This window comes from Moschus berezovskii, chromosome 3, assembly GCF_049115385.1.
Source record: "Moschus berezovskii isolate FMDL1 chromosome 3, NW_MosBer_1.0, whole genome shotgun sequence".
NCBI classification, from domain to species: domain Eukaryota; kingdom Metazoa; phylum Chordata; class Mammalia; order Artiodactyla; family Moschidae; genus Moschus; species Moschus berezovskii.
In genome coordinates this window covers 109345507-109370305 of record NC_142462.1, presented here as the reverse complement: position 1 = coordinate 109370305, position 24799 = coordinate 109345507, and the positions used below count along the sequence as shown (strand labels likewise).

Below are 24799 nucleotides of genomic sequence, written 5' to 3'. Positions count from 1 at the left end.
GATCACTGAAAACAGTTCAAATCCTCCTCTTGTCCCTTCAGGCCCAGAAGGAGTATATGAATTGTCTGGGGATGTTATAACAAAGTCCCACAAACTAGGTGGCTAAAAACAGTAGAAATGTAATGCCTCACAGTTCTGGAAGCTAGAAGTCTGAAATCAAGTTGTCAGCAAGGCCATGCCCCCTCGAAACTTGTAGAGGAACTTTCTTGTGTCTTCTAGCCTCTGGTGGTTACCAATAATCTTTGGCATCCCTGGCTTATAGGTACATCATTCCAATCTCTGTCTCCATCACCGCGTGGCTGTCTTCTCCCTGGGTGTGTCTGTGTGAGTCTCCTCTTATAAGGACACCAGTCAGACTGGATGAGAACCCACCCTAATGACCTCATCTTCCCTTGACTACATCTGTAAAGGCCCTATTTCCAAATAAGATCACATTCACAGAACCTGGGACTTAGGACTTCAGACTTTCTTGGGTGACCTAGTTCAGTCCCTGACAAGGGGTAACAGCCTCCCACCGTGGCCAGCCCCAACCTGGGATTGTTCCAATAGTCCTTTTACTTCTTTACGCTCGTCTTTTTCACTTCTTTTTTAGAATGTGCTACCTGTTTCCTGCCAGGACTCTGACTGAGACCCCTATTGCCTGGCTTCCCTAGAGCACCTGGTAGGTGCCAGAAGGTACAAGAAATACAAAGATGGGCGAACACTACACTGTCCTGCCTTCACAGGGTGCACGGTCTGCCATTTAATCAGCTGAATCAAAATATCACAGAGTAACAGTTGCTGCTGGGATGCGATTCAAAGGAGAGGATCACAGCACCTCAGACATGCTTAATCGGGAGAGAAAATGTAGTCAGGGAGGTCAGGCAGGGCTTCCTAGGGAGAGGGACACTGCTGCAGCCAGAATGTGAAGGACGAGTGGAGTCAACCTGATAAAGAGGGGACCTTACCTAAGCATCCCCCCTGGGGCCAAGGGAGAGGACCCAGAAGAGGGGAGTCAGTATCCCCATTTCCCTCCCATGGCAGATCTACCTTCACTCATATCCCAGTCCAGACACAGGTGACTTCTCTTCAGGAAGGATAAACACCCTCTCCCGTCCTCACGGCTGCAGACCTCAGCAGAGAACCCCGGGGCAGCAAGAGCACCCCCTAGGGAGTAAGAGCCCACTCCCAGGGCTATAGGTAAAGAGCAGCAGCATGTTACGGAGGGCACAGCAGGGGAGAAGCACCCTAGAAACCAAGAAACAGAGACGCCCAGCACACACCTCAGCCTCAACAGGTCCGACATCAAAATCACAGCATCTGTCTGTTCCCAGTTTCACTGGGGTCACCCCAGAACTTCTCATCTGCTCCCTCGATCAGCTCCTCCTCTGAGAAATCATCGTGTGTTTCTGATTTTACCTCCTCAATCTTTTTGTAAAGTGTATTTCTATTTTATTTTCTATTTTGGGGCTGCACTGTGCAGCATGTGGGGTTTTAGATCCCAAATCAGGGATTGAACCCACATCCTCTGCATTGGAAGCATGAAGTTGTAACCACTGGAGCACCAGGGAAGTCCCCTTTACCTCCACAATCTTTCTCAAACCCACACCTTCCTCTCCTTCACCACTGGCTCCTGCCCTGTTTCAGATCCTTACCATTTCACCCTAGAACTTTGCCTCTGCTCCTTCCTTGTCTGATCTCTACACTGTCAAATCCACCCACAGAAAGCAAACCATCTCACTTCCCTGAAGGTGGCCCTCCCTGACGCTTCCCTCCCAGGAGGGTACAGTCCAGGTGTCACACACAAGGCTCTCCTTCCCACCAACCTGCTTCCCCCTGCTCATCCTTGATCTTCCAACAAGGCCAAACCACTTTTATTTCTTTGTACATATCCCGTCGTTTCTCCCTCTTTGCGCCATTTTTCAGGTTGTCTCATCCTTCACCACACCCTCTCCCACAATCTAATTAAATCCAACTCATGCCTAAAATCTTAATTCAGGTGTCAACCCCTCCAAGAAGCCTTCCTTAACACCCCTCCCCTCTCATTTCCTACCATAGGCTCTTCCATCTTTAACATCACATGTTCTACATTTCTGTGGAGCTACGTCCCCACTAGAATGAAAATTCTTGATGGCAGGGTCCATGTCTAACTTGGTTTGCTATACATCTTGCCTGGCATAGAGGAGATGCTTTAAAAGTAGATAAATGAATGAATACATGACAACCATATGTGGGTAGACTGTGCCACTTCTGTGCTGGAGTCAGAAGCCCTCAAAAAGAACAGAATTTCCACACACACAATTATCACTATTAGTGGGTCCCACCCAGTACTCCATCTACTGATCATGCTTCCAACATACAGAAGCTGCTTTAATGGTGTTTGTTTTGCTCAGCCCCTAGTAGGTAGTAAATGGAAGTGTCTGCCTGGCAGATATTGTGTGATTCGTCCTTTTTAAGTTTCAGTTTTCCATGTGTAAAATGGACCCTATTACAGTATCCACTGAACAGAATTACCGTGAAAATTGAATGAAATAAAATAAGGTATATGGTCAGAACTCAATAAACAGATACCACTAAGTTGGAAAATGGTGCTGATGAGAGACACACAGGTAGATGCAGTGGGAATTCAGAGGTGAAAATGCATGTGAACACTGTTGCTTTTAGTAAAACATCCCTCCCCCTCAAAAAAAGATTTTTTTACACATAATCGATAGCTCTGGGGAACTCCATTGTTGTGGGTTTGCTGTGCTGTTATAAAAGGCAGTGTTGCATACTTGCCAGGCTTAACCGGTGTGCACGCAAAGGCAGAAAGAACAAGAAACACATGGAGGGGGAGAAATCAGCGCGTTGGGCCAGGATCTCCCAAGGCTTCAGTCAGGCTCCTGGAGAAACTGTGCACGTTCACCTCCTGCTGCTGGGTGAAGTGGTGGGAGAGAAGGCCTGGCTCATCATCTTACAAGACGAACAGGGTTATAAACTCATTTGTTCCCAGCCCAGATCCAAAAGCTAATCCTCACCCTAGTGACAGTAGGTGATCATTTGATGAGTCCCATCTGTGGATGAGAAAGTCCAGGACTGGAGGCCAAGACCGTGATTCCTGTTCTGGTTTCCCGGTGGCCAGGCCAGTTCCTGTCCATCTTCCCTCCTCAGCAACCTCCTCGCTTATGGAAGTTCTCTTGGCAAGACAGTGGGAGGAGTGGAAGCTTTTTCAGCTTCAGCATCAACCAACAAATATTCAATGGGCAACTTCAGAGCACCCAGTCTGTGCCAGGTCCCTTGGGCAAGTTTTGCAGATTTAAAAAGGATGTACACTGAACAGAAAAGGAAACCATCAACTAAATGAAAAGGTGATCTACAGAATGAACTGGAGAAGGTATTTGCAAATAATGTATCTGATAAAGGGTTGATATCCACAATATATAAAAAATCCATACAACTCAATAGCGAAAAAAAAAACAACCTGATTAAAAAATGGGCAGAGGAAATAAATAGATCTTTTCCCAAAGAAGTACAAATGACCAACAGATCCATGAAAAGGTGCTCGACATCACTGTCAGGGAAATGGAAATCAAAACCACAAGATATCACTTCATATCTATTACAATGGTCATCATCAAAGAGAAAAGTGATCAAAAGTATTGACGAGGATGTGGAGGAAAGTAGCCTGAGTTGGTAGAAATAAAAAGTGGTTTAGCCACTACAGAAACAATTTGAAGGATCCTCAAAAATATAAAAATAGAACTATCATATGATCCAGCAACCCCATTTCTGGGGATATATCTGAAGAAATGAAATCACTGTCTCAAAAAGATATCTGCACCCCCATGCTCACTGAAGCATTATTTACAATAACCATGGAAACAACCTAAGTGGCAATCAACAAACAGATGGATAAAGACAATGTGGTGTGCCTATACACAGTGAAATGTTATTCGGCCATTAAAAAGCAGGAAATCATGCCATTTACCACAACATGGGTGGACCTTGAGGATACTATGCTATGTGAAATGTCAAAGAATGACAAATACCACGTGATCTCACTTAAACGTGGAATCTAAAAAAACCAAAGTCACAGAAACAGAAAACAGACTGGTGGTTGCCAGAGCTGGGGGAGAGGGGAGTAATGGGTGAAGGTGGTCAAAAGGTACAAACTTTCAGTTAGAAGATAAATCAGTTCTGTGTATCATGGTGACCACAGTTATCTGCCTCTTACCTTCCAGCCCTGCACTGCCCAATGCAGCAGCCACTGGCCACATGCGAACTGTTACTTGAAATGTGACTGAGAGGAACTGAAATTGCCAAAAGTGTGAAATAAACATTGGCTTTCAAAGACTTGGTATAAAAAAGGAATATAAAATATCTTCTTAAACGTGTGTTTATTACACATAGAAATGGTAATATTTTAGATATATTGGGTTAAATAAAATGTATTGTGATAATTGATTTCCTGTATACTTTCTCAGCATGACTACTAGAACATTTTGAATTATATTTGTTTTTCAAATTCTATTTCCATTGGAGAGGGCAGTTCTATACTGACCTCACAGTCTGCTGTGAGCATTAAATCAATAAATACAGGAAGAGCACCTAGCACTGAGCCTGGAACCAAGTACCCAACAGCTAGTCTGAATGTTAGAGACCAGTGTTTTTCAAAAGTTATAGAGCCACGTTTCATTTTTCAAGCAACTTCCTCTAATAGGTTTCTTTTAAAAGCACTTCTGGTTAAAACAAAGGGGTGTCCTCTCCAGTCGTCCATTCACCTTGGGCACCACCTCTACAGCTTGGAAACCCATGGGGTGAGATCAGCTACACCTATGGCCAATTCATGTTGACGTATGGCAGAAATCAAGCCAATGCTGTAAAGCAATCATCAATCAATTAAAAATAAATAAATACAGTTTCTTAAAAAATAAATAAATGTCCTGCAGGCTTTCGCATCACACGTCTGTAATTTCAGAGAAGGTAAGAATGTGGTACTGGACAAAACCAAGGTGTCTGTGGCAGAACTTTCCAAATGGTCGTGGAGAGGTTCCATGGTGGTCCAGGGGTTAAGAATCAGCCTGCAAAGCAGGAGACACCAGTTCGGTCCCTGGTCTGGGAAGATCCCACATGGGGCAGGGCCACTAAGCCCATGCACCACAACTAGAGAAAGCCTTTGTGCAACAGCCAAAAATAAACTAGAAACAAAATTTATTTTAATGGTCACAGATCTGAAATGTTCTCACCACAAATAAGGAAACGATGATTCGGCGATGTAATGGAGTTGTTCGCTAAGGCTACGGTGGCAATCATGTTGCAAAAGAGAAGCATATCGAATCAACATGTTGGAGGACTTCCCTGGTGGTACAGTGACTAGGTAATCCACTTGCCAATGCAAGGGACATGGGTTCAATCCCTGATCCGGGAAGATTCCACATGCTGAGGTGTTACAGCTGCTGAGCCTGTGCTCCACGACAAGCGAAGCCACCACAATGAGAAGCCTAGGTACTGCGACAGAAAGTAGTAGCCCAACTCACTGCAACTGCCCACGCAGCAGCAGAGCCCCAGTGAAATCAAAGGGGGGAAAACTCGATGTGTTGTACACCTCAAACTTACTTACACAGTGTTATATGTCAAGTATATCTCAATAAAAATTAATCAAATGCCAAAAGTATGATCATGGAAAAACATGGGAGAATCAAAGTGGCTTGGTACCATGTCTAGGCAGTCCAGAAATCGAGGTGTCATGAAGGCAAACGGGGTCACCTGTGGGCCCCTGGATCATCACCTGCCCACACAATACCTACACACCACAGCAACTCTCGCCTGCTCCTCACGAGGGCCAGCTCCACAGAAGGGCAACAGGGGACGCCCAGCCCAGACACCACAATGACTCTGCTGTTCTGAAGGCAGCTCTGAGTCCAGTCCGTCCCGGTGTCTGCCGGGCAAGTCTCCCGGCTCTCACTGTAGCGCTCGCCCCTGGCGCTGGTGTGTGTGTGAGTGTGTGTGTGTGTGTGTGTACGGGGACAGCAGCCAGCTCTTTGCCGGGCTCTCTAACAAGTTCCGCGAGTCTGTTTGTTAAAGAAAAATTCCAGTGGGTGCATCCAACACATGGAACTCAAGAACAGAAATTATATTTATCCGCCCCACTGCCAAAGAGATCACATGCCCCGTGAGTCACTCCAGATGTGCTCAAAAACAGAGTCTCTCTGTGGAAGCCCAGTGCCCCAATCCCAGAGAGAGTGGGAGTAACAGAGGTCCCACTCCTGTCCTCCCCGGGAGTAACCCCCGCTCCACCCTTGGGAGGCAGGAGAGGGCGTCTCTGCACGTCTGAAGACGGAGGGGTAGTAAGAACCTCACCACCGCCCTGGGAGGACCAGGACGGGCATACCTGTGGCTCCTGGGGTCCCCTTGGGTTCGAGGGCGACATCTCACCTTTTCGGAGGTAAAGATGTGTTGGAAGACATTGCTGCTTCTGCTGCTATATTCCGATGCTCAGGCCACTCTGTCCCACAGGTGGACCAGGGGTGAGTTGTCTTTTCTTTATTTGTTTGATGCTTATTATTCTTTCTTGAATATCATTAGGAATCTGGAGGTGTGGAGGGAGTAGAAGGAAATCCTTCGATCTCCTCTCTGTCAAATACTTTATGCTTCTCAATAGGCTAGAAGGTGATGGGGTAAATGACACCCAAAATAATCAAAGCCACTGAGAAAACGGGATTGAGGTGGAGAGTGCAGAGAGCATCCCTTCCTGACAGGCGGGGAGAAGATCATCTCTGCTTCGTAGAATGTAGACAGACTCCCGCAAGTGCCCCCAGGCTGCTACCAGCTGGGCAGGGCATGGGGAGAGCAGGTGCCCAGGGCTGATGCTAATATGATGGCACTGGGGGCGCTGGCTGGCCAGAGTTCTGCTCCCTGGGGGACGTGGCATGTCCACGTGGAGGGCTCCACACTGCTTCCTGAGCAGGAGTGGTCACACCTTTCCAGCTGGAGAGAGCTGGCCCAGCAACAGAAGAGCAATAGTAATCCCCTCAGCAATCTCGTGTCTGCCCGGCTGCTACCACCCAGGCCAGCCTCCCCCGGAAAGGAAGAAGCCCAGCACGGCTTCTCCCCACAGCCTACTTCCTTCCCCTCGGGACACGGCTCCTCAAAGCTGGGCTGGCATCTTTTTCTGCTTCCTGTGGGCAGACACTGGCAGCACCTCCGGTCAACTAAGGTTTATCACTTAGGAAGCGAGGGACCCATAGCACTGACCGCTCCATGCCATCTGAACTGAAATCTTTCTGCTGCCTAAAGTCAATGAGATCTCTGTCCTGGAAAGAACTGGAAATAAAAGTCAGATTCACTGGTGTTCCCAGAGATCCAAAATGGGGTGAAGACGGCACAGCAGCAAGGGGATGAGCCCCCCTGGTTCTCAAGGGGAGAGTCAGGGAAGGAAGAAGTGGCCAGCTGGGGCATAGAGCAGCATGGAGCAGGTGGATTTGATATGGGGGAAAGCAGAAGTCAAGGCACTTATTAGGGTTCTTACTCCCTCACTTGTAAACCTGAGATTAGGGACTTGCCAATTCTCTATACTGGGCTGTGAAATGATTCTTGCCCTGGGACAAATAATTAATGAAGCATTTTCCCTTTTTTTTTTTTCTGGTAAACATCACCCACACACACACACTTCCCTGCTCATCATGTGCACAAATTTGGGGGGCAACACTTGGAAGCACAGAGCAAAGTGACCTCAGTGTTGTATTCTGTCGCTTACCCCGGCGTGACACTGAGGCCTTCCTTAGTTTGCCTATTAAAAAAGGACGATAATATCCACTCTTCCTAACACACAGGCTGTTAGAAAGCCAAATGAGATGGTTTGATTTTTTTTTTTTTTACAAGTCTTGTAAATACAATATAGCTGAATCATGAACTGGAAGGAACTCAAAAAATTTTAAGTGCTGCCTCTAATTGGCTGTGTGATGTCTGGCAAGTCTCTTGACCTCTCTGAGCTTTAGTTCATGAACAGATAACATATTAACAATAACAAAAAGTGACCCTCATTGCGTTGTCATGTGAGGGTCATATTCAAAAATGTAAATAAAATGCTTCCTAAATAATGAGGAGATACATCAAGTTCAACTATTACCTACCACTTAAAAAAAATTCATTGAAGGAAGTGTGAGGTTCTCCACAGAAAACCTATATGTTCTACAGCAACATCCGGACAGCAGTTGCTCTGGCCCTCTACTCATTCTTCCCTGGGGAAGGTCTGCCCCCCTCCAATATTGATAACAATCTATATAAAGACACAAAGCCTACACAGCTGAAATAGAGGCCTCCATGAGGCTGCTGATACTAAGTGCTAGATTAGCGGTTCATGTCAGCATTCAGAGCCAACAAATGATATGGGAGCCCTTCCAACCATCATCAAGTCTTCCACGTGGTTGATTTTTTAAAATTCATTTTTAACATTTTGTCTAATCGTGAAAAGAATCCACAGTTGTCATTTTTTTTAAGATGGAATGGGAGTCACACCCAAAGAAAAACCAATTTTTCCAAACACATAAACTGTCCCTTTCACCTCCACCGCCGGGCCTAATTTAGAAGAATTCCCTGTGGAAAGGGTTGGAGGGCGACCTCTCCCTACAAAGTCCTCCTCCCACTGTCCCGCAGCACCACCCCAGCCTCCACTCACCCCATCCGCCTGGCTCCACGGGTGAAAGTGGGGAAATAAACCCGACAGGAATACACCCTGCGGCAGGACGTCTTTTTTCCCCTGCCATTCTCCCAGCCTCTCCCTCAGACGTGCTCTCTAGGATTCCGCCCTGGGAGCTGGCTCCCTGGGCCAGCATGGCTGCTCCAGCCTCGCCGACTGGATTAAGATTAAATGACTCGCCTGTGGTTAGCGAGGCCTCCTGGAAGTGGACACACCTGGCCCGAGTGCTCATCCGACCCGGTCCTGCTGGCTGACCACTTGAGGGACTCTGGGAACCTAACCAGTCTTAAAAAAACAGAAAGAAATGCATGCATGAATTCCTATAAATGTTTAATTTTTATTTCATATATATGTTATTTATTTTTAAAGTAGTTTCATAAGGAAGGTGGCTCTTCGGTGTCCTGTTCAGGTGTCCAGCTCAGTGTTTTGTGTGTTTTCAATCATGAATGTTTCGTGGAGGGAATGTGGCCCCAGGTAGGAACTGACTCATTGGTCCAGCATGACTAAGTAGCCACTGCGTTTGCTGCACGTTTATGCAGCTGTTATTCTGGACACTAGCAGGTAGGAAAACTGGAGGATGGGAAGAAGTAAACATGCCCCCAGATCGCGCCACTGAAAGCCTAGAGCTCGACCTCACTCCCGTGCTGTTTCTAGCAGCAGAGCCTGCTGTCCTCATCCTCGCCTCTCCATCCCTTCCAGGTGCTCCCAGCATCCCCTGACTCCACTTGGGCGGTGGGGCTCCCCCTGGGCGGTGGGGCTCCCCCTGGGTGGTGGCATATTCTGGCCAAGGGGAGCCGACTCACAGCAGCCCTTTCAGAAGCGCTCCAGGAAGACGCCCAGCACAGGGGACTAAGATTCTGGCTTCTTCAGAATGGCACTGTGTCTCTAAAGGCAAGGGTTCCCAGCCACCCCCACCCCCCATCTAATGTCTGATGATCTGAGGTGGAGCCGATGTAATAATAGAAATAAAGTGCACAATAACTGTAATGCACTTGAATCATCTTGAAACCATCCCCCGCCCCAGTCTATGAAAAAATTGTCTTCCAAGAAACCAATCCATTGTACCAAAAAGGCTGGGGACCGCTGTCTGAAGGGCTGGCCCAGGAGCCAAAAAGTAAATGACATCAGTAGAATTTGGCAAAAGATCTTTTATAAATGAGGGCTTTTCCTGTCCACACCCATGGCTGTTTCCATAGAGTTGCTTCAACTGACTCATTAGAAATATGGTTTTATTTTGGCTTGATATGGTCTATCTTTTGAGTCCTTTCCAACAAGGCCTTTGACACAGATGCTATACACAGTTACATAGAAGCCATAGTCTTAATACTGTTCTGTTTGTTTGCTTTTTTAACCTATTTGAGAGATGGGAGGGAAGAAGAGATTTCTGTCACAAATTATAAAAGTTAACGAGAAGATCAGGCTCAAAGCAAAAATAGGCTCTCCCGTTTAGGCAGGCTTCTGCCTGCATGTCTGGGCAAGAAAGCTTGAAGGAGCTAAGGCATAGAGAGCAAGACAGGTGCCAGCCTTGACTGAAATAGTTAAAAGTAGCTTCTCTGGTGTGAAGAAAAGGGAACCCTTCTTCGCTGTTGGTAGGAATGTAAGTTAGTGCAGCCACTATGGAGAACAGTATGGAGGCTCCTCAAAAATTTAAAAATAGAGCTTCCATATGATCCAGCAATCCCACCCCTGAGTACATATCTGAAGAAAACTCTAGTTCCAAAAACTACATGCACCTCAATGTTCATAGCAGCACTATTCACAATAGCCAAGACAAGGAAGCAACCTAGATGTCCATTGACAGAAAATGGATAAAGATGTGGTACATATATACAATGGAATACTACTGAGCCATAAAAATGAAATAATGCCACTTGCAGCAACATGGATGGATCTAGAGGTTATTGTACTAAGTGAAGTGAGACAGAGAAAGACAAATATCATATGATACCACCTATATGTGGAATCTAAAATATGATACAAATGAACTTGTTTACAAAACAGAAACAGACACAGAAAACAAACAAGCAGTTATTAAAGGAGAAAACTGTGGGAGAGGGATGAATTAAAAATGTGGGATTAGCAGACACAAACCACACTATATAAAACAGATAAAAACAAGGACTTACTATATAGCACAGGAAACCAGATTCAACATCTTGTATAACCTAGAATGAAGAAGAATACATACATTTATATGTGTATGCTCAGGTGCTTAGTCATGTCCGACTCTTTGCAACCCCACGGACAGAAGCCCACCAGGCTCTTCTGTCCATGGAATTTTCCAGGCAAGAATACTGAAGTGGGTTGCCAGTTCCTACATCTGAAGATCTTTGGCTTCTACTCTCAGAGAGATGGGAAGTCATAGAAGTTTCTGGGCAGAAGATTGATATCATGGAACCTATGTTTTCACAGAATTGCTCTAGTTGCTTTGTTAAGAATACAATGAGGTGGACTTCCTTCCAGTGGTTAAAACTTGGTGCTTCGATTGCAGAGAGCATGGGTTCCATGCCCGGTAGGGAAACTAAGATCCCTCTCTGTGTGGCATGGGCAAAAAACAGAATGCAACCAGGATGATGATGGCAGCCAAGGATGGAAGCAGAGGCACCATTAGGAGAAATGTCCAAGGTTTAGACACCTGGAGGTTAGCAGGCATGTGGTAAGAAGTAGCCAGATCCCAGGTATGTTCTGAAGGTAAAGCCAACAAGCTTTGCTGATTCGTTGGGTGTGAAATGTGAAAGAGAAAAGGCACGGATGACTTGTGACTCCCAGATTTTGGCTTGAGCAGCTGTGAGAGATGGAAAGACAGCAGACAAAGCAGGAGAGAAGGAACAGGTGCGAGGGGTGGTGGGGACTGGCATTGGGTCAGGGATCAGGAAAGACAACTATTACAAATCCAAAAGGAGATTCCCGTAGGCCATTGGGTGTCTAGAAGTCTGACCTGGAAATACAAAGCAGACGATCAGTACGGAAGTCAGGGTGGTGAGGAGAGAGGAGTCACGCATCCTGACACAGGCTGGGGCCAGGAGTCAGCAAAACAAAGAGCTGGGTGAGGAGTAAGAGTGGCCGGCAAGGGAGGATTTTTTTTAAGAAGCAGCAATGTGTTTTCATGCCAATTTGAAAAATCAGTAGAGAAGGGAAAACTAATGATGTGGGAGAGAAAGGTGGAAAGGTGAGTGGTCTTTGTTGGAGCCCTGGTCCAAGGCTCTAGATGAGCGCAGGGAACAATAATAACAGAAGGGAAGGCAGAGGGTCTGGGCAGGAGGTGGGAAACTGGTATCGGGAGAAAGGAGGTGTGGATCATCTATTTCCTGCTGAAATACAGAGAGAGGCATCAGGAAACGTGAGTGACGGTTAGGCAGCATTTCAGGCCCCTCCTGAGAATGCTGTTGCTGTTCAATCGCTCAGTCGTGTCTGACTCTTTGAAACCACATAGACTGTAGCATGCCAGGCTTCCCTGTCCTTCACTATTTCCAGGAGTTTGCTCAAATCCATGTCCACTGAGTCAGTGATGCCATCTAACCATCTCATCCTCTGCTACCCCCTTTTCCTCCTGCCTTCAATGTCTCCCAGGGTAAAGATCTTTTCCATTGAGTCAGCTCTTCACATCAGGTGGCCAAAGTATTGGAGCTTCAGCTTCAGCATCAGTCCTTCAGTGGATATTCAGGACTGATTTCCTTTAGGATTGATTAGTTTGATCTCCTTGCAGTACAAGGGACTTTCAAGAGTCTTCTCCAACACCACAGTTCAAAAGCATCACTTCTTTGACACTCAGCCTTCTTTATGGTTCAACTCACTTCCGTACATGACTACTGGAAAAGCCACAGCTTTGACTATACATACCTTTGTCGGCAAAGTGATGTCTCTGTTTCTGAATATGCTGCCTAGGTCTGTCACAGCTTACCTTCCAGGGAGCGTCTTTTAAATCCATGACTGCAGTCACTGTTTGCAGTGATTTTGGAGCCCAAGGAAATAAAATAATTTTGCATAACACATTATAAATCAAAGTTAGAGATTTGTTTTAAAAACATGATTCATTTACGAGTATGTTTTACACCATATGCATTCATTCATTTCTAATTAACTACATGTATCCTTCCTGTAGGACTTCCCTGGTGACTCATACCAGGATCTGCCTGTAATGCAGGAGACCTGGGTTCAATCCCTGGGTCAGAAGATGCCCTGGAGAAGGGAATGGCTATCCACTCCAGTATTCTTGCCTGGAGAATTCCATGGATGGAGGATCCTGGCGGCCTACAATCCATGGGGTTGAAAAGAGTCAGACATGACTGAGCGACTAACACAGACACACACACACACAAGCATGCACACACACACTGTCAGTGAGATTGGAGGAGTTTTTGTTCACCTGGTTTTTGGTTTTGATTTGTTATTAATTTTTAGTTTGTGTTGAGTAGAGTTGATTAACAGTGTTTTATTAGTTTCAGGTATCCAGCAAAGTGATTCAGTTATACATACACATGTGTCTATTCTTCAACTTTTTTTTCCTATTTAGGTTCTTGCAGAGTAATGAGCAGAGTTCCCTGTGCTACACAATAGGTCCTTGTTGGTTATCTATTTTAAATATAGCAGTGTTGGGTTTTGAAGCCCATGAGACCTGGATTTTAATCTAAGTCCTTATTGCAAACAAGTTGGGTGGCGGAAGGCAAGTTTCTTAGCCTCCAAGTTTCTTCATCTATAAAATGGAATGTGAACACTTACCTCACAAGGTACAAAAAGCCCCCTGCCCCACACGCATCATCAAGCAGCCACAGCAACCTGAGGGGGTGCGTGCAGAGGTGGGGGATGGGCGGAAGGGGGCGGGCCCATCTTTGAGACTCCTGTGCTCCCCACACAGACTTTCTGAAGCAATAACCAGCCCCAGTCCAGAGGCTGACCTTATTTCTAACAATCTTCCCTGAACTGTTATTATTTTTAAAACTTTGAGAACAAGGGCTACTGGAAACAATGTTTCCATTATTAAACACAGCTTTCATCAGGAAGCCTTTTCTTCCCAACTCTTGAGAATCAGTGGTCCACCAGCATGTCTGCACCTTAAAGGAAGTGACTGTTCCGGGGGGAAACAATTGGGTGAAGAAAATGCAGGTCTGAATAACTTTAGGGCCCATGCTGGGAACTTGTTCCCTTCTCTGCCCTTCCCCTGCTGCCGAGTGATTCTTTTTTTTTAAGATAACAAGACCTTTCATTTCACAATCACAGAGAAGACATAAAGAAGTTGCTCTCAGATCCTACCTTGAAAAGGGGTTTCATGGTCAGAAGAAGACATAGCCCACACCTGTTCCTCCTCCCGCCAAGGAAAGTGCACCCCACCTTGTGTCTCCATCTCTGTATCCGAGAACACAAGGTCTTGGTCTCCAGTTCAGTTCAGTTGCTCAGTTCAGTTCAGTTCAGTTCAGTCACTCAGTCGTGTCTGACTCTTTGCGACCCCATGAATCACAGCACGCCAGACCTCCCTGTCCATCACCAACTCCCGGAGTTCACTCAAACTCATGTCTATCGAGCTGGTGATGCCATCCAGCCATCTCATTCTCTGTCGTCCCCTTCTCCTCCTGCCCCCAATCCCTCCCAGCATCAGAGTCTTTTCCAGTGAGTCAACTCTTCACATGAGGTGGCCAAACTATTGGAGTTTCAGTTTTACCATTAGTCCTTCCAATGAACACCCAGGACTGATCTCCTCTAGAATGGACTGGTTGGATCTTCTTACAGTCCAAGGGACTCTCAAGAGTCTTCTCCAACACCACAGTTCAAAAGCATCAATTCTTCGGCGATCAGCTTTCTTCACAGTCCAACTCTCACATCCATACATGACCAAGGGAAAAACCATAGCTTTGACTAGACGGACCTTGGTTGGCAAAGTAATGTCTCTGCTTTTTAATATGCTCTCTAGGTTGGTTATGACTTTCCTTCCAAGGAGTCAGTTGCTCAGTCGTGTCCTATTCTTTGTGACCCCATGGACCACAGCACGCCAGGCCTCCCTGTCCACAACCAACTCCCAGAGTCTACTCAAACTCATGTCCATTGAGTCAGTGATGCCATCCAACCATCTCATCCTCTGTCGTCCCCTTCTCCACCTGCCTTCAATCTTTCCCAGCATCAAGGTCTTTTCAAATGAATCAGTTCTTCACATCAGGTGGCCAGTATTGGAGTTTCAGCTTCAGCATCAGTCTTTCCAAAGAATATCCAGGACTGATTTCCTTTAGGGTGTCTCTTTCATCTCCTCAGGTGCCCGCATAAGGCCCTGTCAGATGGGAAGCAGCTCAACTCTAGCAGTGCACCCGCTGCTTGGCGGTGGGTCTGGATAGCCAAGTGGTCACGAACCCTGCCTGCCAGTTGTAACACCTGGGAGCTGTCAGGAGTCCCGGCGGCTACATCTGTCCACCCCAGAGATGCCTGTGAACTGGCCTGGGAGGCAATTTGAGGCATTTAGGCCTTTAAAGTTCCAAGGTGATTCTAAGGCATGGTCAAAGTTGAGAAGCCCCGGGCTAAACTGGGAGTGGCCACTCAACCTGGCCAGCTCCTTCTACACAGCCTTCGGTCAAGCACCCTCTGATTCTCAACCCAGGCTGCCATTCGAAGCACCTAGAAAGCTTTCCAAGAGTTGACCATCCCAGTCACACCCTAGTCACTTCAATCAGAATTTCTCCGGGTGCCCTGGGTGACTCTCATGTGGGGTCAAGTCTGCAAACACGTGGAGTAGATGCCTTGTCCTCTTCGGCTCCACAGGCAGAGGACACAAGTGAGCAGGGGCTCACTCAAACCCTAAAATCTATGCTTCTGTGGGAAAGGGGCACTCTTCTGGCGAAGAGAACAATTTCTGCTAAAATTCTGGGCGAGGAAATACTGTTCTGGAGTTCATAGGCTCCGGGCCCCAAGGTGGTCTGGGGAAGCTGGGCTGTCCCTCTGCCCATCAGGGTCCCCTTCAATGTAGGGATTCAGTCTGCCAACATCTGCATCTGTGTGCACCCTGAAAGCCTGCCAGGTTCTCTGCCGGGCAGACAGAAATCTGAAGGCATGTTTATCCAAGCCCCTGAGGAACTTGCGGGCTAGATAATAAATGGATTACAGAGACGGCAGTATTACAGCAATTCTACAGCCAGGCAGTTTTTCCAGGAGGTTAGTTTCCTACCAGTGAGCTTTTCAGGAAATGTCTTTACATCAAAGATGTTTCACTGTTATCACTTCTGATAGAAATCCTTCTAAATGCTTCTGCAGTTTCCTTCTTCAACATTGTACTCTGGACATCACTGGACCCTTCCCTGGTGGTCAGGTCACCATATTCAAGAAACAGAGCGATCATGTATAATTATGCAAATTGTGCTTTGCACAACTTCAGGGGATGAACCTTCCCTTGAAGTCTCACCAGTTTTTATAGCTACCTGCCCAGTTTTCTGGTAGATCACAACCAAGCGTCTCAAAGAAGTGGCCCGTTTTTCTTACAGCTGGCAGTGGGCTTGCCAATCCTTTCTGCACCATGTCTTGGGAGATGGAGGGGCTGTGGGGATGGATGGAGCCACCTGCTTCTAGCCTGATGGATCAAGGAGAAGTGCAGTTACTAATGACTGTTCCTACAGTGGGCTTCTCGTGTGGCTCAGTGGTAAAGGATTCACCTGCCAATGGGTCAGTAAGATCCCCTGGGGAAAGAAATGGCAACACACTCCAGTATTCTTGCCTGGGAAATCCCATGGACAGAGGAGCCTGGCAGGCTATAATCCATGGGGTCACAAAGAGTTGGACTCAGCTTAGTGACTAAACAACAACAACCATTCCTATAATATTCTGTCTTCTCTTTCTCATGTCCTATGTCAGCTCCTAATTCTTGGTCCTCTCTGCCTCTAACAGCTCGCCCATCTTCTCCCAGCTACTACATCTCTATGCAGCCACTGAGTAAATTCTGTGTCAAGTCACTGATTTTAGAGCAAATGTGTTTCTGAGTCAAGCCCTTGGTGCCACACACCCCCAGAGCCAGTGTCAGGGTCTGTGCAGTTCTCTTCCTACACTTCATCACCTGTGCTTAGATTCTTGGCAGCTCTACTCCAGGTGTCAGGGGAATAAACCAGAAGTCTGAGTCTCTGATCCAAAGGGCTGTCAATAAACATAAACCAATACACTTCATTCTGATAAAGTGCTGAAATGTGCAGTGTTAGTAGTTAACAGCAGTATTAGGGAGCTCTTTGTTGAATTGGGGGGGAGTGATCAATGGTGTGCTCATCTCTTTTTTTATTTGTATTGAAATAGAGTTGATTTCTAATGTGTCAGTTTCAGGTGTACAACCAAGTGACTCAGTTATAGATATCGAGATTCTTTTTCTGGACCCTTTTCCATTACATGTTATTACAAGATAATGGGTAGAGTTCCCTGTGCTATCCAGTGGGTCCTTGTTGCTTATCTATTCTATATATAATAGTTTGCCTCTACTAATCCCAAACGCTTAATTTACCCCTCCCCTCCACCTTTGGTAACCATAGGTTTGTTTTCTATGTCTGTGAGTCTATTTCCATTTTGTAAATAAGTTTAGTTAGAGTCCACATATAAGCAACATCACATAATTATTTTCCTCTGACTTACTTACCTTAGCATGATCATCTCTAGTAGGACCCATAATGCTGCTAATGGCATTATTTCACTCTTTTTGGTATCTGAGTAACATCCCATTGTTTATGTATACATACCACTTCTTTATCCATTCATCTGTCAGTGAACACTTAGGTTGCTTCTATGTCTTAACTACTATAAATGTTTTTGTTCTAACATAAAGGCCTGTGGGGACTCATACTCCATAGACATACATACTTTTCAAAACTTTCTGAAATGATTCTGATGAGAAGCCAGGTTTGAAATCATTGGTGTGAAATAGTAATCTCTCATATGCCTGGGACTCTCTGGGACACACCAGGGTGGTCTGTCACCTCTCCCCCTCCGCATCCACCACCACTCGGGTCACTTTCAAGAGTGGCTGGCTGACCTTGGAGTTCACTTGCGGGGAAAAGTCAGTGCACACAGCAAGCCCTCAAGCTCACTCTTAATTTCTTGCAGCCGTGCTCTTCCCTGCCGCCTACCGGCCAAAGAGATCCTCATCGCTGCCCTTGAACCCTGTCCTGCAGAGCTCCCTGGAGGAAGTAGAGCTGCTCTATGAGGTAAGGAGAAGGCAGAGTGAGCATCCCAAGTCACGGAGAAGGCATTGCTCCTTCTCTGTGGTTTTTGGAGGAGTGACCTGAGCCCCTGACAGTGGGTGGCCTCTGCTGCCCAGATAATCAGACTGGACTCGTGTGTGGAGGTCCCAGAGTCCTGCCCACCTCAAAGGCAAGTGGTCTTCGTACCCCTCTCCTGTCCCACCTGTCATCCCAGGGACGGACAACACTAGGAATTCTCTGGAGGCAAAATTAGAGATTTAGACTGGGCTCAGAGGTGCCCCTACCAGCACCCAAGCAGCAGAGCAGGGCAGTCTGCCCCAGCCAGGGCTCTAAGCCAGGATGGGTCAGCAGCGCCCAGACAATGCCACACCTGTTGTCTGAGCGGAGCCGAGTCTAGGTAACCTCACACAGGGAGAGCCTCATTTTCAAGTCTGGGGCCACCCCAAAGGCTCTCTTCCTCTGCCTCTCACACCTCTGGCACCACGACCCCACTTCTCCTCCAGACCAAGGTGAATTTCCCAAGGCCCCGTGGTCTGGTTTAGCGGTGAAAATGCAAGCTCGAGATCTGAGCTTTAGTTCTGCTTCTGCCACCCTTCGGCCATGTGACCTTACATAAGCCACTGTGTCTCTCAGGTCCCGAGTCTCCTCAGCTGTTAAACAAAGGGCTCCAGTGATCACCCCAGTCCCCCTCCTGCCTTGAGGTCCTCCAGGACTAGAACTGTCTGGCTGAGAAGGAGACAGCCTGCCGCAGCCACGTGGCTGAGCCAGGCAGCAGATTTCAAACCCTGCCTCAGGGAACAAACTGGAAAATGCATAGCCTTTGCCAAGTCATAATGGGAGTCTGAGGAACAGATCTGCTTTAGGAAGATAACAGACAGTAGCATGGAAAATGGGTCAGAGCTGGGGGAAGCCAGAGACAGAGGGAAGAGTCAGGACTTGTTAGATTCCTGATATGAGCCTGGCACAGAGCAGGGGGTGCAAATGACAGACCTTACCCCGACCCTAAAAGAACAGGTAAAAAATGAGGACAGATCTCTGTAGCCCACTTAATTCCTAGCACAATTCTCTGTATCCTTCGAATTCCCAGCTTCTGATTTTAAAGTATCCAAAACAGTCAGTTTGTGCTGTAGAAGATTTTTGGTTGGCGGGAGGGAGAAAGGAGAGAAGGGGGTGACGGGGGACACTGGAAATGGCAGAATCACTTAACTGTGGTTTGAACCAGGCACAGTGTTAGATGCCGCCCATATTTATCTTATTTACTCTTCACACTATCCCAGTGAAATGTTGTTGTTAACCGCTTCACAGAGGGATAAAACAAGGCTGAGAGAAGTGAAGTAAGTCATCCAAGGTTACACGGTGGGAAAGTCAGACCTGGGACCCAGGTCTCTTGATTCCGAAGCTCTTTGTGAGCCACCTCCCTTACACGAACACGTATAATCATGAATCTGGTGATGCTATGTCCTCAATGACCGTGGGTGCCTCATGCCTTTCCACACCTTGTGTTTCTCCCCAGTTCCTGCTGGCTGATCTTGAGATCAGCCCTGACCTGAAGATCTCCATCAAGGACGAGGAGCTGGCCTCCCTGCGCAAGGCCTCGGACTTCCGCGCCGTCTGCAATGACGTGATCCCCAAGAGCATCCCCGACATCCGGCGGCTGAGTGCCAGCCTTTCCAGCCGCCCGGGCATCCTCAAGAAAGAGGACTTCGAAAGGACAGCGCTGACCCTAGCCTACACGGCCTACCGCACGGCCTTGTCCCAAGGATATCAGAAGGACGTCTGGGCCCAGTCCCTCCTCAGCCTCTTCCGTGCCTTGAGACATGACTTGATGCGGTCCTCAGGTCCAAGAGCATCTCCCTGAGGGACTGGCCCGCGCCAGGGCCATGGAGCAGGGACCAGCACACAGTAATCCAGAAATTCCTCATTCTCTCCTCCATTTACAGAGACCAGCCACGGAACACACACTGCCAACCCAGAGCTGCAGAGAGCAAATCAGGAGCCCTGCTGCTCTTTGCCCTTTGTAACTTCTTGATAAGCAAAAGATTGTGATTTATACCATAATGTGACCTGGCATGGAAAAAAGGGCTGCGAGGGTAATTCAAGATGCCTCCAGAGGGTGAATGGTTGGCCTGGTGAATTGCAGCAGTTGCAGCAGCAACATATGCTTTAACACAGACTGCCCATGACACAAACACCCAGGAGTGAGAAAAGAGACAGGAGAGACATCACAGAAGTCTGGGCATGACAGGAAGGTGTGGGGGTGGGGGTGGGGGACGACAGATTTCTTTGGTCCTAAGAGATCAGGGTGCTGGATTGAATGAACATCTTTCCAAAGTTCTGTAATAAGATATAAAGAAACTAGCGTGTGCGTGCCAAGTTGCTTTAGTCATGTCCGACTCTGTGATCCCACGGACTGTAACTCTCCAGGCTCCATTGTCCATGGGATTCTCCAGGCAAGAATACTGGAGCGGGTTGCCATGCCCCCCTTCAGTGGATCTTCCCGACCCAGGGATTTGAACCCGCCTTTCCTGTGTCTCCTGCATTGGCAGGCAGGTTCTTTATTGCTTAGCACCACCTGGGAAGCCCTAAAGAAACTAGAGCCATAGCCAAATAAATATATTGTTAACCAAGGGCCTACTTCTCAACTTTTTCAAAAGTCCCCAAGAACAATCAGTCAGAAAATCAGTTATGACTTATACACCAAGCTTCTTCTTTCCTGAAGGCTGGTCAAATTTAGCAGAGAAATATGAAGGAATCCCACAGAAATGCTACTGTCATGCCTTGCCTTTTGAACAGAGAAGCCAAACTAATGCAGACAGGGTCATCCTAACAAGAGAGGTGGCACCCATGCCCTGGTCTGTCTATTCTAATGCTAAAATTATTGAGCATCCTCAGAGAATTAAGTGCACCAAATAAAAGTGATTTTCAGATGACAAAATTTTACCCCTTCAAATACCAAATCTTTCATTTCAGAATTATTGATGATATATTTTAAACTATACATATGAAATGCCTTACATTTTTATTTAGTATATTGGAGACATCCTAGTGTAGGAGTTAGCTAAGATCTAAGATCCCTCTACTTCTCAAATTTCCACCGTCATTTAACTATGAAATGTTACAGGGGGGACACCTGGACCTGTGTTGTCCAGTCTGCTGGACTGCTTGTATCAACCCTGAAAGTTCCCAGGCTTTGTAAACTCTGAATCTGATATATTTTTGCAGCCTTCTTCAGAGTCAGGCTGTGAGAGTGCACTTTCCTCTGCCACCAACATAACTTGACCTTTGCAATTTGTTCTTTCTAACTGGCCATGGCCTGAAAGATAAGATAGCAAGTCTTTTTAGCATTCTATGTTAAAGAAGAGTTAATCCATGAAGGTCCCTGCCAGGAGTAAATCACCTCAGTTCTAATTAAGACTCCTCACCAGCTCAGAGATGTTTCCAGCTTCTCCAAGGTTTACAACTGGATTCGAGAGGCTAAAATTGCAAGAAGTCTAATCTTTGAATAAGTGAGCTAAATCTGATTCTGAAATGGGTTTTTAACAATTGTCGTTTAATGATGATGAAAGCTGGTCTTGACTTCTTTAAAATCTTTGAATAAGGGAGTCTTACCTAGCAGCACAAGCTGCAGTAACTTTTGAAGAAATGTCAGGATGAAGAAATAGGTATTTATCATCAAAGAAAAGTCTCACTTTGCATCCTTATGTTCTCAGGCTCAGAAGACTACCAGCCGGCCTCTCTGGTTCTCATTCCCCAGTTATACCCCTCGTACACCCCTCAGATACAGACTCTGATATATACTTTTCCATTCAGTTTCTCCTAAGATCACACGTTCTCTTTGACATCGTCACTCCACTTGGCTCCGTGGTCGTCGGTGTCTCTGCCGCTCTGTCTCTGGGTCCGATTCTGATGTCTCTATATCCAGTCCTCAAGGCGCGTCTTGATTTCTTCCAGCTAACCTCTCACTGGCTCTGCTTGGCTCTCTCTGACGCTCACCATCTCCTTCAGGGATTGCTGTCCGATCCAAACAAAGGCAAAACAAAGGTACAGACAAGTTTGGGATTTCCCAGAAAGCAGATTAGCCTCACAGCCTACCTTCAGTGTTGGGGCTTTGCCTGCATGAGGGTTGGGGAGGGGGTCAGCTGAGGCCTCAGTCCCTGGACACTGGATAATAGTCTGACAGTCAGAGTCCTGCATCTGCTCTGGGGCTCCATGCCTATCAGAACGGATCTAAGAGCTTTCCTCTAGTCACCAAGCAGAAAGGCCCACACTTGGTGTCCTTGAGCACCATGAAAGGATGCACACAGCTGCTCCCAAAGGCAGGAGATCCCTGAATAGGAGAGGGTTGTTCTCAGGACTGGTGATAGCAGTGGCAGTTCATTCATTCACCCTGCCACAAATAAATTAAAGGCACTTTTGTACTGATAAATCAGGTCCAAACTTATGCGGCAGTCAACTGAAAAAAAAAAAAAGGAACAAGAAGGACACAACCTTTTTAAAGACAAATGAAATTTTCATTTTTGTTACTAGATGTGTGCGTGTTCAGTCATTTCAGTCGTGTCTGACTCTTTGCGACCCTATGGACAGTAACCCTGCAGGCTCCTCTGTCCACGGGATTATCCAGGCAAGAATACTGGAGTGGGTTGCCATGCCTTCTTTCAGGCAATCTTCCCAACCCAAGGATCAAACCCACATCTCCTGCAGCTCCTGCATTTCAGGTGGATTCTTTACCACTGAGCCACCAGGGAAGCCAGTTATACTAGATATTTAAATACTATTTTAGTCTGAACACAAATTGTTTACCCACAAAGAGTTTTACAGCAATGATTTCATTCATAAACAAAATCAAATATTCTGCCTAACATCACCACCCCAAATCTCGACTCTTTGCCCAGAGAGCAGTGAAGGAGTAGTCTGGACAGCAATGGACGTGCCCATTTTGTCTCATGAATGTCACACCGTACACACTACAGTCACAACCAGACACATTTTGTCATATTCACACAAAGAATAATTCAGAGTGTGACATCACTGGAAACTTGCCTGTGACTCAATGGAACCCTTCTGCCATTTCTAGATGCTGGGTAATTGTAGCATCTAAAAATCCTGGAAGTTTCTTCTATAGCTGGCATTCTCATGGCTACCTCTGGCGTCCCTCAAGGACACTGAAAAACATCTATAGGCTAAGACTTCCGTTGCTCTGTCATCTCACCTGGAATCTAACTAAAGGAGAATCACATAAGTGGTGAATCAGAAGATATTTCCACAGGCGTGCATGCATGTTAAGTCTCTTCAGTCGTGTCTGGCTCTTTGAGACTCCATGGACTGCAGCCCACCAGGCTCCTCTGTCCGTGGGATTCTCCAGGCAAGAATACTGGAGTGGGCTGCCATGCCCTCCTCCAGGAGATCTTCTGGACCCAGGGATCAAACCCGCATCTTTTGTGTCTCCTGCACTGGCAGGCCAGTTCTTTACCGTTAGTGCGCCCTGGGAAGCAGGGCACTGGTCTAAAATTAAATGCTTGTTAAATGGTGCTCCTTACTTCCCAAACCCATTTTAATGTCTTTCTTTTTTTTTAATTGTGGTTATAAAACATGTCATATGAAATTTACCATTCAAACCGAACCATTTCTAGTAATACAGTACAGAACAGTTAGCTACATGCACACTGCTGTGTGAAAGATCTCTAGAACTTATTCATCTTGCAAAAACAATACCTATGAAATGACATTCCACTTTTCCCTCTTCTCACAGCCCCTGGTAACTAACATTCAACTTTCTAATTGTTAGACTACTTTTGATACCTCAAATAAGTGGAATTTGTCTTATATTTCTGAAGCACGCGTAAAATTTCCTTAAGAAAATGTTTGTCTGGAAAAATGGAAAGAGTCCTGAAGGAGAACTACTGGTATGACTGTGTCACATAATTTTATTTAACAAATATTCACTTATGTTGTAATAAAAATGTCATGATCGAGTTTCCAGGCTCAGTGGAATCCTTGTTATCTCAGATTATCTCACCAAAGAATTTGAAGTGGCTCACGGGTTTAACATCAAATGTTGACTTCCACAGCTGTCTGCATCCAGTCTCTTTAATATTTGCCACCAAAACATCACACGTGTTACTGTTCTTCCTGAGTTTCAAAATCATCACAAAAAATGAGGCTTGAATGTAGTAAATATGACAGCCAGTCTTTAATAAACATTTAAAGAGATGAGTCATGGTAGCTCATCCTCCAGTGGCAAGACAGTTTCAAACCAGGTCACCCACAGCTGCTCCTGCTTTTCAGGAGAACTGGTTTTCAAGACTCACCTTTCCAGATTCACTTTGCCTTTAGCCTGGGGATTATTTTCAACTGGCATAGCTGCAGACCTTAGAATGCCATTTTCGGGTTCTGTGAATTCGAGAACATGAATTTCATAACCCTTGGCTTCCCCACAGCACCTCTCAGATCAAGGCAATGCTGCCAAAGACCACCAATTATAAAAGGTGGGTGCTTTCTCTCTCTCGCTCTTTCTTCCTTGCCCCATATCCACATGACCTTTCTGAGAAAAGAGAAACGCTTCTCTTCTTCTATTAGCAGCAGAAAGAGTCCAAAGGCTGCAACAGCCCTATTCTTGAACCCATCCATTTTTTTCTGCCCTCCCACCTCCTCCTTGCACACCAGTCAAAGGAAGCCTTCTGCTTCTTATTTTGGTAAAGAGCCTCAGAGAGGAGCATTTGAACACCTACTCCAGCCAGAAGGACCATGGACATCCTCCAAATGACTCTGAAACAAAATTGGTGTCTAGACTTTTCCAGAGAGGCAGTACCCTTCCCACTCTCCCTAAAAGGTCTGTGGTCTTTCCGAGAGGCTAATGTCCTCTGCTGACTCAGGTGCTTTGTATTCACCTGGGCACTGGAGCAAATGGTCTTTGCCACCAGGGAAGTCTGAAAGACTTAATGTTGTGTGGTGGTGGTGGTGGGTGGTTTAGTTGCTAAGTTGTGTCGGACTCTTT

General features: G+C 46.4%; 1 protein-coding gene across 1 annotated transcript; it reads left to right on the top strand.

Annotated features, from left to right (window-relative positions):
• Positions 1-6169: 6169 nt before the first annotated feature.
• FAM180A (family with sequence similarity 180 member A) lies at positions 6170-23772 on the top strand. Its single transcript, XM_055421323.2, has 3 exons — positions 6170-6485; positions 17708-17808; positions 19319-23772. The coding sequence occupies exons 1-3, from the start codon at positions 6410-6412 to the stop codon at positions 19661-19663; spliced, it is 522 nt and encodes a 173-aa protein (XP_055277298.1). The 5' UTR covers positions 6170-6409; the 3' UTR covers positions 19664-23772.
• Positions 23773-24799: the final 1027 nt, after the last annotated feature.

Coding starts and splice junctions, on each gene's coding strand:
- FAM180A (XM_055421323.2), top strand. CDS start 6,410: ATGTGTTGGAAGACATTGCTGCTTCTGCTGCTATATTCCGATGCTCAG. Junction 6,486..17,707: donor GTCCCACAGGTGGACCAGGG/GTGAGTTGTCTT, acceptor AATTTCTTGCAG/CCGTGCTCTTCCCTGCCGCC. Junction 17,809..19,318: donor AAGTAGAGCTGCTCTATGAG/GTAAGGAGAAGG, acceptor GTTTCTCCCCAG/TTCCTGCTGGCTGATCTTGA.